Raw genomic sequence first — 11300 nt, 5'->3', positions numbered from 1 at the left:
CGAGGATACCATCTCAATGAAGATGGCACACGCTGTGTTGGTAATACTCTTTTTATATACAAACATCTTTCTAGCTAGACTATGGTGGGTGTCATTGTGATCTCATTTATTTGGATCTCTTTTCTCAGATATTGATGAGTGTAAGAACCCTGAAGAATTCTGTTCAGGTCATGGTTGTATCAACCAACTGGGGTCTTACCGCTGTGAGTGCCAGCAGGGCTACAACTTCAACAGCATCACTCGTCTTTGTGAAGGTAAGCAGTGGTCAGATCTCGTTTGATGTTTTCCAGTTTTTCTTTAGCTTCGTGCTGGTGTAGCCTCAACATCTAAATAAAATATTTTAACTAAAATTTGAAGCCAAACTTTCAATTTCTTACGCTTCTTTGTGTTTTTGAACTTTTTGTTTTAGATATTAATGAATGCAGGCACTACCCCGGCCGCCTGTGTGCTCATAAGTGTGAGAACACCCTGGGATCCTACAAGTGTAGCTGCACCACAGGCTTCAAGCTAGCCAATGATGGCAGGAACTGTGATGGTGAGGCAAATCAGATGAAAAACAGCACCTGACTCTACAGGCCTGAACATGTTAAATTCTCAAATTAATTACTGGAAAGGATTCATAATTAGAAAAAAAAGTAACAATTATGTGTTGTTTAGAAGGGTTGCAGATAAACTCTGTCTAACAAGAACGCGGCTTAGGTTTTTAATTATTGATAAAGGAAGGATAAACTGCAGAAGGATGATCTTCTTTTCTCTTTGAAGATTTGAATGAATGTGAGAGCAACCCGTGTAGTCAAGAATGTGCCAACGTGTATGGCTCCTACCAGTGCTACTGTCGCCGTGGCTACCAGCTCAGTGACATCGATGGCATGACTTGTGAAGGTAAACTGGAACAACTGCCTCAAACAAACAACAACAACAAAAAAAAAAGTGCTTTCCAAAGCTGGAGGCATATAAACTTGAACATGTAAACAAAAAAATGTTTATTTCTTGAATTTTCTCTGTTTTGATTGATCCAGATATAGATGAATGTGCGCTGCCCACTGGAGGTCATATTTGCTCTTATCGCTGTCACAACACCCCTGGCAGCTTCCACTGCTCCTGTCCTGTTAATGGCTACACCTTGGCAGCAAATGGGCGCAGCTGCCAGGGTAGGCAATCCTTCCTGTGACATCACACGTGCTTATCACAGCATCATCCTAAACCTTTGCACAAATTATGCTTAAGAATATTTTTAAAACACTTCTTCCACCTTTCATCTACACAGATGTTGATGAATGTGTGATGGGAACACATACGTGCACAGAGGATCAGAGCTGCTTTAATATACAAGGGGGATTCAGATGTTTGTCGTTCGACTGTCCAAGGAACTACAAACGTGTTGGAGAGACGTAAGTATGCTTCACCCAAATGGAAAATGTCCATGAACAGATACAACTTTCAATGTTTAGTCTGATTCAAGGAGATATGATGGTTAATTGGCACATGCAACCTTACAAAGACCTCATACACATAAAATATACAGAGGAAGGTCCATGTTCCACAACATAGCAAGAGCTCCAGCTTCAGGTTCAGTAAAATAAGCCTTTTTAAATCAATCTTTTTTTTTCTCATATGTTTAAATCATTGTTCTGCATGTCCAGTATGCTCAATGCTAAAATGACCTCCGAACTGATTTGGCTGTAGCATGATCTCTTATTTTATTATGCTGAAATGCACATGGATAATTTCAAATACAGATCAGACTGTATTTCCACCTTTGTTTGGAAGCTGTAGTAATAGAACTTTTTGCATGTTCCAACAGAGGGCACCATAACTGACATTATGCTACTGAAAATGATGTTCCTTTCACTGCATGCCATGCACGGCAAGTGAAATTCACACGTTTCTTTCTCTTTGTGGGTTTTTTGTTCTGTCCTGTTCTGTCCCTCCCCCCCATTCTTCCTCTTTTTTTTTTTTTTTTTTTTTTTTTTTTTTTTTTTTTTTTTTTTTTGCAGTCGATGTGAACGTTTGCTTTGCAATGAGTCTATCGAGTGCCTGACCATGCCTCTGAGAATAACCTACTACTACCTCACCTTCCCCACCAACATCCCTGTCTTCACCAACATCTTCCGAATGGGCCCCTCCCACACCGTGCCTGGTGACAACATCCAGATCGCTATAACTGATGGCAACCAGGGCAGTTTCTTCAAGACAGAGCGGACAGCCACTGGTGGCATAATGTCGGTGGCAAAACTCATCAACAAGCCTCAGGACTTTGATCTGTCTCTGGAGCTGAAGCTACGTCGCTATGGCACAGTTACCTCTTACTTGGCCAAAGTGCGGGTGTTTGTGACTCAGGAAGAGCCCAGAGTACCTTATAATCCCCTACTAGAATAAACATACAAGTTTGTTAGAGCTATACTTGTTACTATACTTAAAAAAGCCTGTATCATATTAGTTGATATATGTGGAGAAAAAAGAGAATTGGTGGAAAAATACCATGTGGTGTGATTACAGTAAAGCATCATAATGTATTGTAGATAACTGTATGCTGCAATACATACATGAGTGCAGAACATTCTGAAGAGGTATGCATTTACAAAACTGTTAAAAATCAAAAGCCACACCTTATTTCCTCATATATTGCCTGAAAAACAGGAAATAGTCACAGAAATATAATTTAAACTTGTGCATACATATTTGGAAATATAGTGACTAAGATATAAAATAGAGTTTAAACAATTCTACAAAGCTTTAAATTCAGTACTTGGCATGGTCAGCTTTATTCTTCAATCCTCTTAGACATGGTATCTTGTCTTTTCTTGAAGTAGTGTTCAGGGATACTTCTCCAGGCTTACCTCCTAGCTTTTTGAAAGACATTTTAAAGCATTTCTTTGGGTTTTGGCTGTCTTTTTTCCCCTTCCTATGTCAAGATGATCCCACACTGCTGCAATAGAATTGAGGTTCAGGCTCAGGAGAGGATTCCTATCTCCATAACACTTGATGCCACCGATTTTCAGTCCAGTTCTGTTGTCATTTCGCATAAGTCAGCCTTTTCTCCCTGTTTTAGGCAAGGCTTATTGACAACACCATTTCTGATGAAACTTGAGTACATTGACTGAAAGTCCAGATGCATCTCCCAGGTTCTGTGTCTGGATCAAGCCTATGTTGGTTTTTTTCCGCCTATGTTTCAAGGATAACAACTTCAGATAGTATTGATCTGCTGTAGATAGGTTAAAAAACAACAACAAAAAAACCTAACATTTCTTTTGTCCTCCATATGCCCAGTTTCCTCAATTTTTATTTTAAAAACACACTGCACACACCATGCTGATATAAGTGAATTTACTGAATCTTTCAGAATTGCTTTTTTGGTACAAAATTCTTTTTTATGCTTGTCAAACTTTCATTGTTGACATGTTCTGAAAACAACTGAAGTAGTGACAACACATAATGTGTCTGTGACAGGCTGCTGGTAACAAAGTCCCTAAAGATACTGTTTAAAATTCCTTTTGCCAAGTTGTCTGTCATGTAAAGATACAGCACTGGATAATCAATCTAGTTAGGTGACATTTTTAATGCTTGAATGATTTATAGATCATTGGTTGGTGGCTTGACAACCTAAAAAGAAATAAAAGAAAGAATAAAAATTTATTTGAAAGTGCTGATGTACAAGGACTGGACTGAAAATGAATGAAAACGCAGCAGATGTTTGAAGAACAACCTTGAAAGTGTTTCAGTTGCTCAACACTAAAAGATTACAAAAAAGTATGACGACTTGGAAAATAATTATGAAGAAATAAGCTGTGGCTCAAGTCTTCTGCACAGTAATGTATATGCATAAAGTATGATTTGTAGCTTTTGCTGTTCTATGGTTTTTTAATCTAGATCTATCAGTTGACAGTCTAGCTTTCCTTGAATGCATGTTCAACATAACACACACACACACACACATATATATATATATATATATATATATATATATATATATATATATATATACAAAAACAAAAAGAAGGCACCATCACTTACAAGATGAACCTTTTGAACATTAAACTTCACATTAAGCAGTTAAAATCAAGTCAAAATGAATGTATTTTCTTTTTTTCTCCCCCTTTTTTGAGGTAAAGCATTGTCACAGCCACTACTGTAGGTGGCGTTCTAAGTTAGGGTAAGTCATAAAATGGTAACAACCCACGGATGCCTACAAGTGGGTGTAATTTGATGATGGTTGCATGATAAAGTCTGACATTTTGCAGTATTTTATGGTTCATGTGTTGGATGAACACTTTCCTATTAAAACTGAAATAGAAATAACACATGTTCAAGTCAAAATCCAGTTCTTGATAATAGTGCATTGTGGAGTTTTAATCAAATGCAGCAAGGGGAGCAGTTAGGATGTGAGGCCAAGACACAGTTGTAGGCATGAAGATTTCCCTCATATAGTTTCATGTTACTTGTATTCCAGTAGTTTCAGTAGTCATGCATGCACATTCTCCAGTATCGCACATATCTGGACTAATAAGTGCTCTCTGTGATCTGATACAGATTAGGTATCTGATGAAAAGAATCTAAAGTCTTTTTAATACCTATATGAACATTAGACAACAACTGAATTCATAAGTAATAACTCATAATACACATTTTTTTAACACTGCAGACCACATTTACATCTTTCTGGGGCAGACATTTTTGTGCCCATCTCTTTAGCTTCCATTACATTAGGGTCTTAATGTGAAATGCACAGATTTCCACTGCATATTGCGGGTGTAAACCCCAAGGCAGACAGATAATCCAAATGAAGGCTGAGTAAGTGACACACGATGGGATGCAGTGCAAAGAAGGGAGAAATGTGCACCAGTCGGAGAGAGTATAAATAGTTTGACATGCTGTGAGCTTGCTGCCCGAAGGCTGCGGCTTTTAATAACTGTAAATTCAGATGTCCTAGGTTCCTCCTGTCCTGAGCTGTCAAGCCAGTAAGGATGCACTTGGTTCCTGGTGGGGATATCCTTAAAATAAAAGGCAGCGTGGTGCGCAGGAGTTTTTCCTCCCCTTTGACATTGAGTTATGGGGCTCTGGGCTCTGGCTGGTGGTCTGAACAATTTGTGGTAGAGCAACATCACCGCGCACAAAATGAATGATGCCCTGCAGTGTTTGTCTTGGGGCGTTATCAATGTGCTGACTATAAATAATAATTACAAAAAAATATATAAGGCCCTACGCTTGACCAGAACACTTTCATCCAGAAAGTCTGTTTTTCTTTCTGGTCTGAAAGTATTGGGGTTTTTCTCATGGGCTGGGCCACGTGAGGCACGGTGAGATGAAGAAGACGTGCATGTGTTCATGTGGCTGTGCGTAAAAGACACACATACAGCTTTCAAAAGCATGTTTGCACGAATGGGTATAAAATTGTACATAGAGGCATTTTAGGTGTAGATGTGTGAACATGAATGAGGTGTATTTACCTTCACTTACTGCCTTTGCTTTGTAGTGTCAGTCTGCATGTAAGGGGAGGGGTGGAGGGGGGGATAAGTTCACCTGGGGTCATTGTCATCTCATAAATTTACTCTGCCTACCCCAACAGTTTTCACCTCATCCTCTAGAACTGCGCTTGGGTCTTTCTGCTGCTCGGCCCGTGGTATTATAAACTACAAAAACATTTAGTGGGTTTGGCCTGAGCCAAAGAAAAACTTGGACCCACCCGCTAATTGCTAATTACAAGCCCCTACCCAGTGGTGGCTTGACTTTTTGTCAGGGGCTTCTCTCCTTGCTGTCCATGAAAGGAGCCCTGCAACCCAAGCCGAGCCTGGGCTCTGAGCTGTCTCTGATAGGTCTCCTGAGGAGCACCAAAGACCCATGGCCCATGACTCACATGTGGCTATATGGCTGCAGTGCACATTACTTATACATGGCAACATGGATGTTTTCATAACCCAATATAGCCACGTATTGACTTGCATTCTCTGCAAAGCGGAGCATAAGATTAACATGCAGAATTTCTAAATCAAGACTTTAATTTTTTCAAAAGTTCTCTGTTGTTTAAAATACAAACTGTGGATTTTTGAAGTCGTTAATGCTTAAAACAAAAAACCTCTCTCAAAGTCTTTGCAGTAGACAGGACTTGAAAAGTGATGCCCCAGGTGGCGTTAGCTTATGGGAGCCTGCAGAGGCCTTACATTCTCTCCAACCTGTCACTGATTAGTCTGTGGAATAAACAAAGCCCTAAATAATAGGATAAGAGCTGCCGGAGGAGAAGCTGGGAGTTGTCTAGTCATGTTACTCACAATTTAGGAGTCTTTCAGAATACTTGCTTGCCACATAAATCCTCTTCAAGAGATTATCTGATGTGAAGCTGGGGATGCTCAACAAATCCAAATATTTTCCTGAGCAGGTTGTGTATCATTCTTCATGAGTGTCGTAATACATTTCCCACACAGCTTGAAATAGGACATCAGAAGGGCATCAATGGCAGAGTAAGCCTCTGCAAGCTATGAAGTCTGAGTTCGTTTATTATTCTTCCAAACCACATAGAATTAGATTATTTTTGATGTTGAGTGCTATTTCCAGACCCCCCGTTGACTTGTTCAGACAGTGTTTATTTAGCAGCCATTGGACGGGTCCAAGTGAGTTCTTGATTATGCAGTGGGCTCAACCCAATGATGCCCTGTTATTGGAAGCCATGTGTGCATTTTTTTTTGTTTTTTTTTGTTTTTTTTGTTTTTTAATTTTTGTCGGAGTATGTGTTTTACTTTCTTTTGTAGAATGGCAAGACTTGAACGCTCTGACACCGTTCGTTGCATTAAATCCTGTCAGCCCAATGACATCGCCTGTGTTCTGGACCCAACACACTCTGTGTCCCACACCTTTATTTCCCTGCCCACCTTCAGAGATTTCACAAAGCCAGAGGGTAGGTAAAAGTCTAATTTTTGTTGGAATAATCATTTTTAAAGTGCAGAAAATAAGACAGGAACAAATAAGAGTTTCATGAAGACTATGTCTAAAGAACAGTTTTTCTATTATTGTTTGTTGTTAAAGTCCAAGTAAACAGGAATAAATCAGCTTTCTGAGTTTGTTAAATTACTGAAAAATGGTTATATTCAAACCCCTGCCAGGCATAAATGATTTAAACAACCAACAAATGTATAAAACGTTTCAAAGTCAGTGTGGGGATAGAGTAATGATGGTGCATGGTTGGTGCAAAAAAGTCAAGAAATTTCAACACCACTCTACTATTAAATGCAGCACTCTGTTTAACTTTTGATTTTTTTTTCTTTTCAGAATTTTAAAATTTCATATAAATCAAATGCAAGGTTGATTTCTTATTCTCTAAGGGAAAGGTAACAGGATGATAGAGGTTTTTAAATGATCTAAAACCTATCAGTCATATAAAATAAATCATAGCTTTAATATACTGAAACCAAGATGCTTTACACTTTACGTCAAATATTACTGCATACTTTGGCACCACTAAAATGTCCTGTTTGTGTACTACACAAAGCCACAAAAACTCTTAAAATCTTTGGAAACAGTAAGAATTGTCTGCACATTTCCCTCCCTTTTGCTTAAATTAATCTCCCTTAATGCTAGGGATCCCCTTTACTGCTGTGCCCTGTAGTTATTGGAATCCATGACTACCTCTGATCCCCTGCAAAAAAAAAAAAAAAAAAAAAAAAAACTTCTTGGCCAGCCTGCACCAGAGTGCAAGTGCCACGGTTGAAAATAAGTAACCACAGTAATCATTTGCAGGCAGTGACAGCTGACAAACATCTATTGGCCAGCATGCAGCACATGCTTCAGACACACTCATGCTCAACGTCACAGGGATTTAAGCTCTTGTCATTTCTCATAAGCTCTAAGTTGGGGTGTAAAGGATTCGAGGCCTTAACTGAACAGCAATGCTGAAAAGCCTCAGCCTTTCTACGACCCTCTCAGTTTACAATAAACACAAGCTCTTCCGTCTACCATTTTACTGTCTCGCACAAACTTGGTTGAGCAATCCCTGTGTCATTAAGAGTATTTTGATCTGAAAGATTTTTTTTGTGTTCAATTGTTTTCTTCCAACAGAGATTGTTTTCTTGAGGACAACTGCACCGGTTTACGGGTCCTATCCATTAGGCAGTGTCAACATCAAGTTTGACATCCTGGAGGGTAACATTGAGAATGCCTTCGACATCATCAAGCGAGTAGAAAATGGAGTGTATGTGGGTAAGTACTTTTTGACAATAGTAGTTTTGTTATGCAACATGTGACTATGTGACTTGAATTCCTAATCTGTCTTTTTGAAAAGGGAGGAACCTTCTCTCATTTATAATTTTAGATATTAATATTCATTTAATTCCAAATTAAACTCACATGCATAGTTTGAACGGAGACTAAATGCGCAGAAATAACCTATAAGGAATTTCTGGGCTCCTTGACATAAATGTATCTGACACAGCCTGTTACAGTCTTGGCAGCATGGCGGCTTCATGTAGCTGTCATCATCTTCAAGGGGGCTCTTGTGTGTCTGTCTTGGGAGAGCTGTCCTCTCAGTGGCTCTGTGAGACAGACGAAGGCCTGTTTCTGTCTCAGCAAATATTTGGCATCGATTTTCACAGTGCTGTGGTTAAACAAAGTACCATTTAATTCACTTATCCACGGCTACGCTTATCCTGAACATCGTTACTTTCCACACTAAGTTAAGACGGCCTGAATGTGCAGGATCGAAGCATTTTAATATAAGCTTGTGTTTGCATATGCTTATATGCATGAATAACTGTGGTTGACAGGCAGTTCCTCATAACTACCTATTCAGTGACTACCACCATGCAAAAGAGCTGTGCATTGCTTCAAGTAGGGGCAGCAGATACCATCTCCAGAGGTGTGTAACAACAGCGTATCTTTGGGTGGATGCCATTTCTGTTTTTCAGCGTGTTGGAGAGCTTGACGAAGGCTTGGCCCCTGGAGGATGAGGGTGCACTCAGCCTGAGGATGACACATTGTTGGGTCTGTCAAAGTGTTTTTGTTTTGGTTGTGGGCTGAAATGCAGGCAGAGTAGAAGTGGAAGGACAGTTTCTTCTTCTTTAAATGATGGATGAGTGGATGGCTTGTCAGTATGCACATCTGTCTTTACAGAATAAGAGGGAGGGAAGAGAAAAGAGTGTGTGGCTGTCACTGGTTGAGGCTGGATTGTGGGAGCTCACAAGTGTTCCTCTTCTGTACAGTTGCAGTAACAGATGTGTGCTTATCAAACACACCCAAATGCATGCGAAGATGTGGGAGAAAAACGCTTATCGGCAGTAATAATTCAAATAAATCACTTTTAAAGCAGTTATAATTATAAAGTGCCTTCATAATGGCATGTTTTTCTTGGTATGCACAATGGTGTAATTCTACTCATTTAGTGATAATTCATCTCCTGTATGGTTCTGTGTGCTTGTGTACTAAGAAGATTTACATTAAATTGCTTAATAGCAGCTCTCATTTGTGCGTGTGTGTGCAAAGGAAGGAGAGAGAATTAAACAGCAGAGAAAGACAAAGTGCAAGACTGTAAGTCAATGAGAGAAAGGGAGAGAAATTATGTGCAGAAGTAATCCTGGGCGCTGCGCTTCATGTGGTTGAATGTATTGTTCCATTTCCCCATGCTAGGCCTCAGTGTCTCACCAAGCATTAGAGTACTTAAACTGACGACCACATCAAAAAAGCTGTTTGTGAGGAGCCACTTCTCTCTATTGAATGCTTTGTGGAGGCAGCTCTTGTATATTAGCACCAGTTGCTCATCACATATCCAAACTGAGGTCCTGTGGACCAAAGCCTTTGGTTACTGACTAATCACTGTGAAGTGTAGAGTCCATGGTGTGATGAAGGCCCTCTTGCTTTAGTGGGTTGTGCTGCTGGTGTTTGGCCCACCGATGCTGCTGTTGCATAACCATTGTATGAAGCTTGCTGACGTGTCACACGAGTTTCCAGTATCTCCAGTGTCTCCAACAGCGGTATTTCAGCTTGGTGGGTTGTGAAGAGCAGCAGACATTGAGGCTCCAGTAATGAACAAGTGTGCGAACTCAAACTACTTTAAGTCATTGTTTTTGGCCACTTTTTGTGTTATTGAAAGTGACAAAACAGGCAATAGCAAGTCCGCAGAATGCATTGCAAACTTTACAAATTGATTCCTTAAAGGTTTAATTGGCTGATGCTCTTTTCCGTTCTGCCTGCTCTTTCCCAGCTGCCCACACGAGCATGCAGTAGATGCATGTATATGCACACGGACACACACAAACACAGGAATGGCTAAAAGCACGTCCAAGTGTAAATGCCACACCACTCTTTCCTTAGTCTGTGGTCATCCATCACTGGGTTTCACCAGCACTGTCACATTTGGATCAGAACCCTGACAGCTTCATGCATCTGTGCAAACCCTCAGCGCTTGAAAAAGAAGATCTAAATTATTCACATGCTTACAGAACCCCCTGACACCCGGAATGGTACAGCAGGAATCACACAATATCCTTTCAGGTGGACACATCAGATATAGAGACATATTTATCATCTCTGCAGTGACATTAGTGGCATGAAAATGTAGAAATGCAAACAGTGACTCAGTGCATTACTCATGCTAAAAGCAGCCATCCATTTTTAATTAGGGACAGGTTGAACAGGGCCAGTAAAGGGATGACTGATTCTGGCAGTCAATAGATAAAGAGACAAGCCCTCCTCCTCACTGAAAGTCTGATAAAATGCTTATGCTTTCCTTGTTTGATAATCTCCCAGTGAAATAAATCACATGCTGATCTTGCTTAAGCTATTATTTAGTGTTTACTGACGGACTTTTTTATGAGGTGGATTAAAAGAAATGTTCCTTCTTTTGCAAAATATTTATTTAACTGTGGGACATTTAGAAACTCTTTTTATGTGATTTGTGATTTTACTTAAAACTCAGCAGCTCCCTGACTAGTAAACCTTTCTGTAAATTCAATGTATAATATAATCAGTAGACTACTGTGGAATTTAACAGTCAGCACACATTTAGTCATCCGTTGGATACGTCCAAATAACTCCCCTTTCTTAAGTATTATTTGACTTTACTGCATCGTTAATTATTGCTGTCTCTTTTTTGTGTGGGGAAAAACAGATTTTATCATGAAAAACTAGTTTTTATGTCACTGGAAAACAACAAATGCCACAGTGTCTTCTCTTTATGATTCATAACCATCCTTCAGAGAAATTGCAAATTTAAGATGCCACAGCTAAATTCCAGTCATTTTTCAAAAGCAGGTGGAAATATGCCTCTGTGGTTAATATACTGCCCAGAAAATAAATATCTTCAACACTGGCAGTGGTGT

At 39.6% G+C, this 11300-nt stretch overlaps 1 protein-coding gene across 2 annotated transcripts in view; it reads left to right on the top strand.

Moving 5' to 3' along the window:
* fbln1 (fibulin 1) overlaps positions 1-11300 on the top strand; it is a 28622-nt gene that overhangs the window by 11196 nt on the left and 6126 nt on the right. The window contains exons 9-16 of one of the 2 annotated variants that reach the window (XM_041997037.1): positions 1-40; positions 129-254; positions 410-535; positions 763-882; positions 1020-1151; positions 1268-1391; positions 6744-6889; positions 8047-8187. The exon at positions 1-40 is cut by the window's left edge and continues 104 nt beyond it. In XM_041997037.1, coding sequence (XP_041852971.1) covers positions 1-40; positions 129-254; positions 410-535; positions 763-882; positions 1020-1151; positions 1268-1391; positions 6744-6889; positions 8047-8187 — 955 coding nt within the window. Of the gene's footprint in view, positions 41-128; positions 255-409; positions 536-762; positions 883-1019; positions 1152-1267; positions 1392-1997; positions 3959-6743; positions 6890-8046; positions 8188-11300 lie in introns of those variants that run through there. The other variant, XM_041997038.1, reaches the window with a different exon arrangement.

The sequence above is a fragment of the Melanotaenia boesemani genome, chromosome 10, assembly GCF_017639745.1.
Source record: "Melanotaenia boesemani isolate fMelBoe1 chromosome 10, fMelBoe1.pri, whole genome shotgun sequence".
Classification (NCBI taxonomy): domain Eukaryota; kingdom Metazoa; phylum Chordata; class Actinopteri; order Atheriniformes; family Melanotaeniidae; genus Melanotaenia; species Melanotaenia boesemani.
The sequence above is the reverse complement of the archived record's forward strand: the minus strand, read 5'-3'. Positions and strand labels throughout refer to the sequence as shown.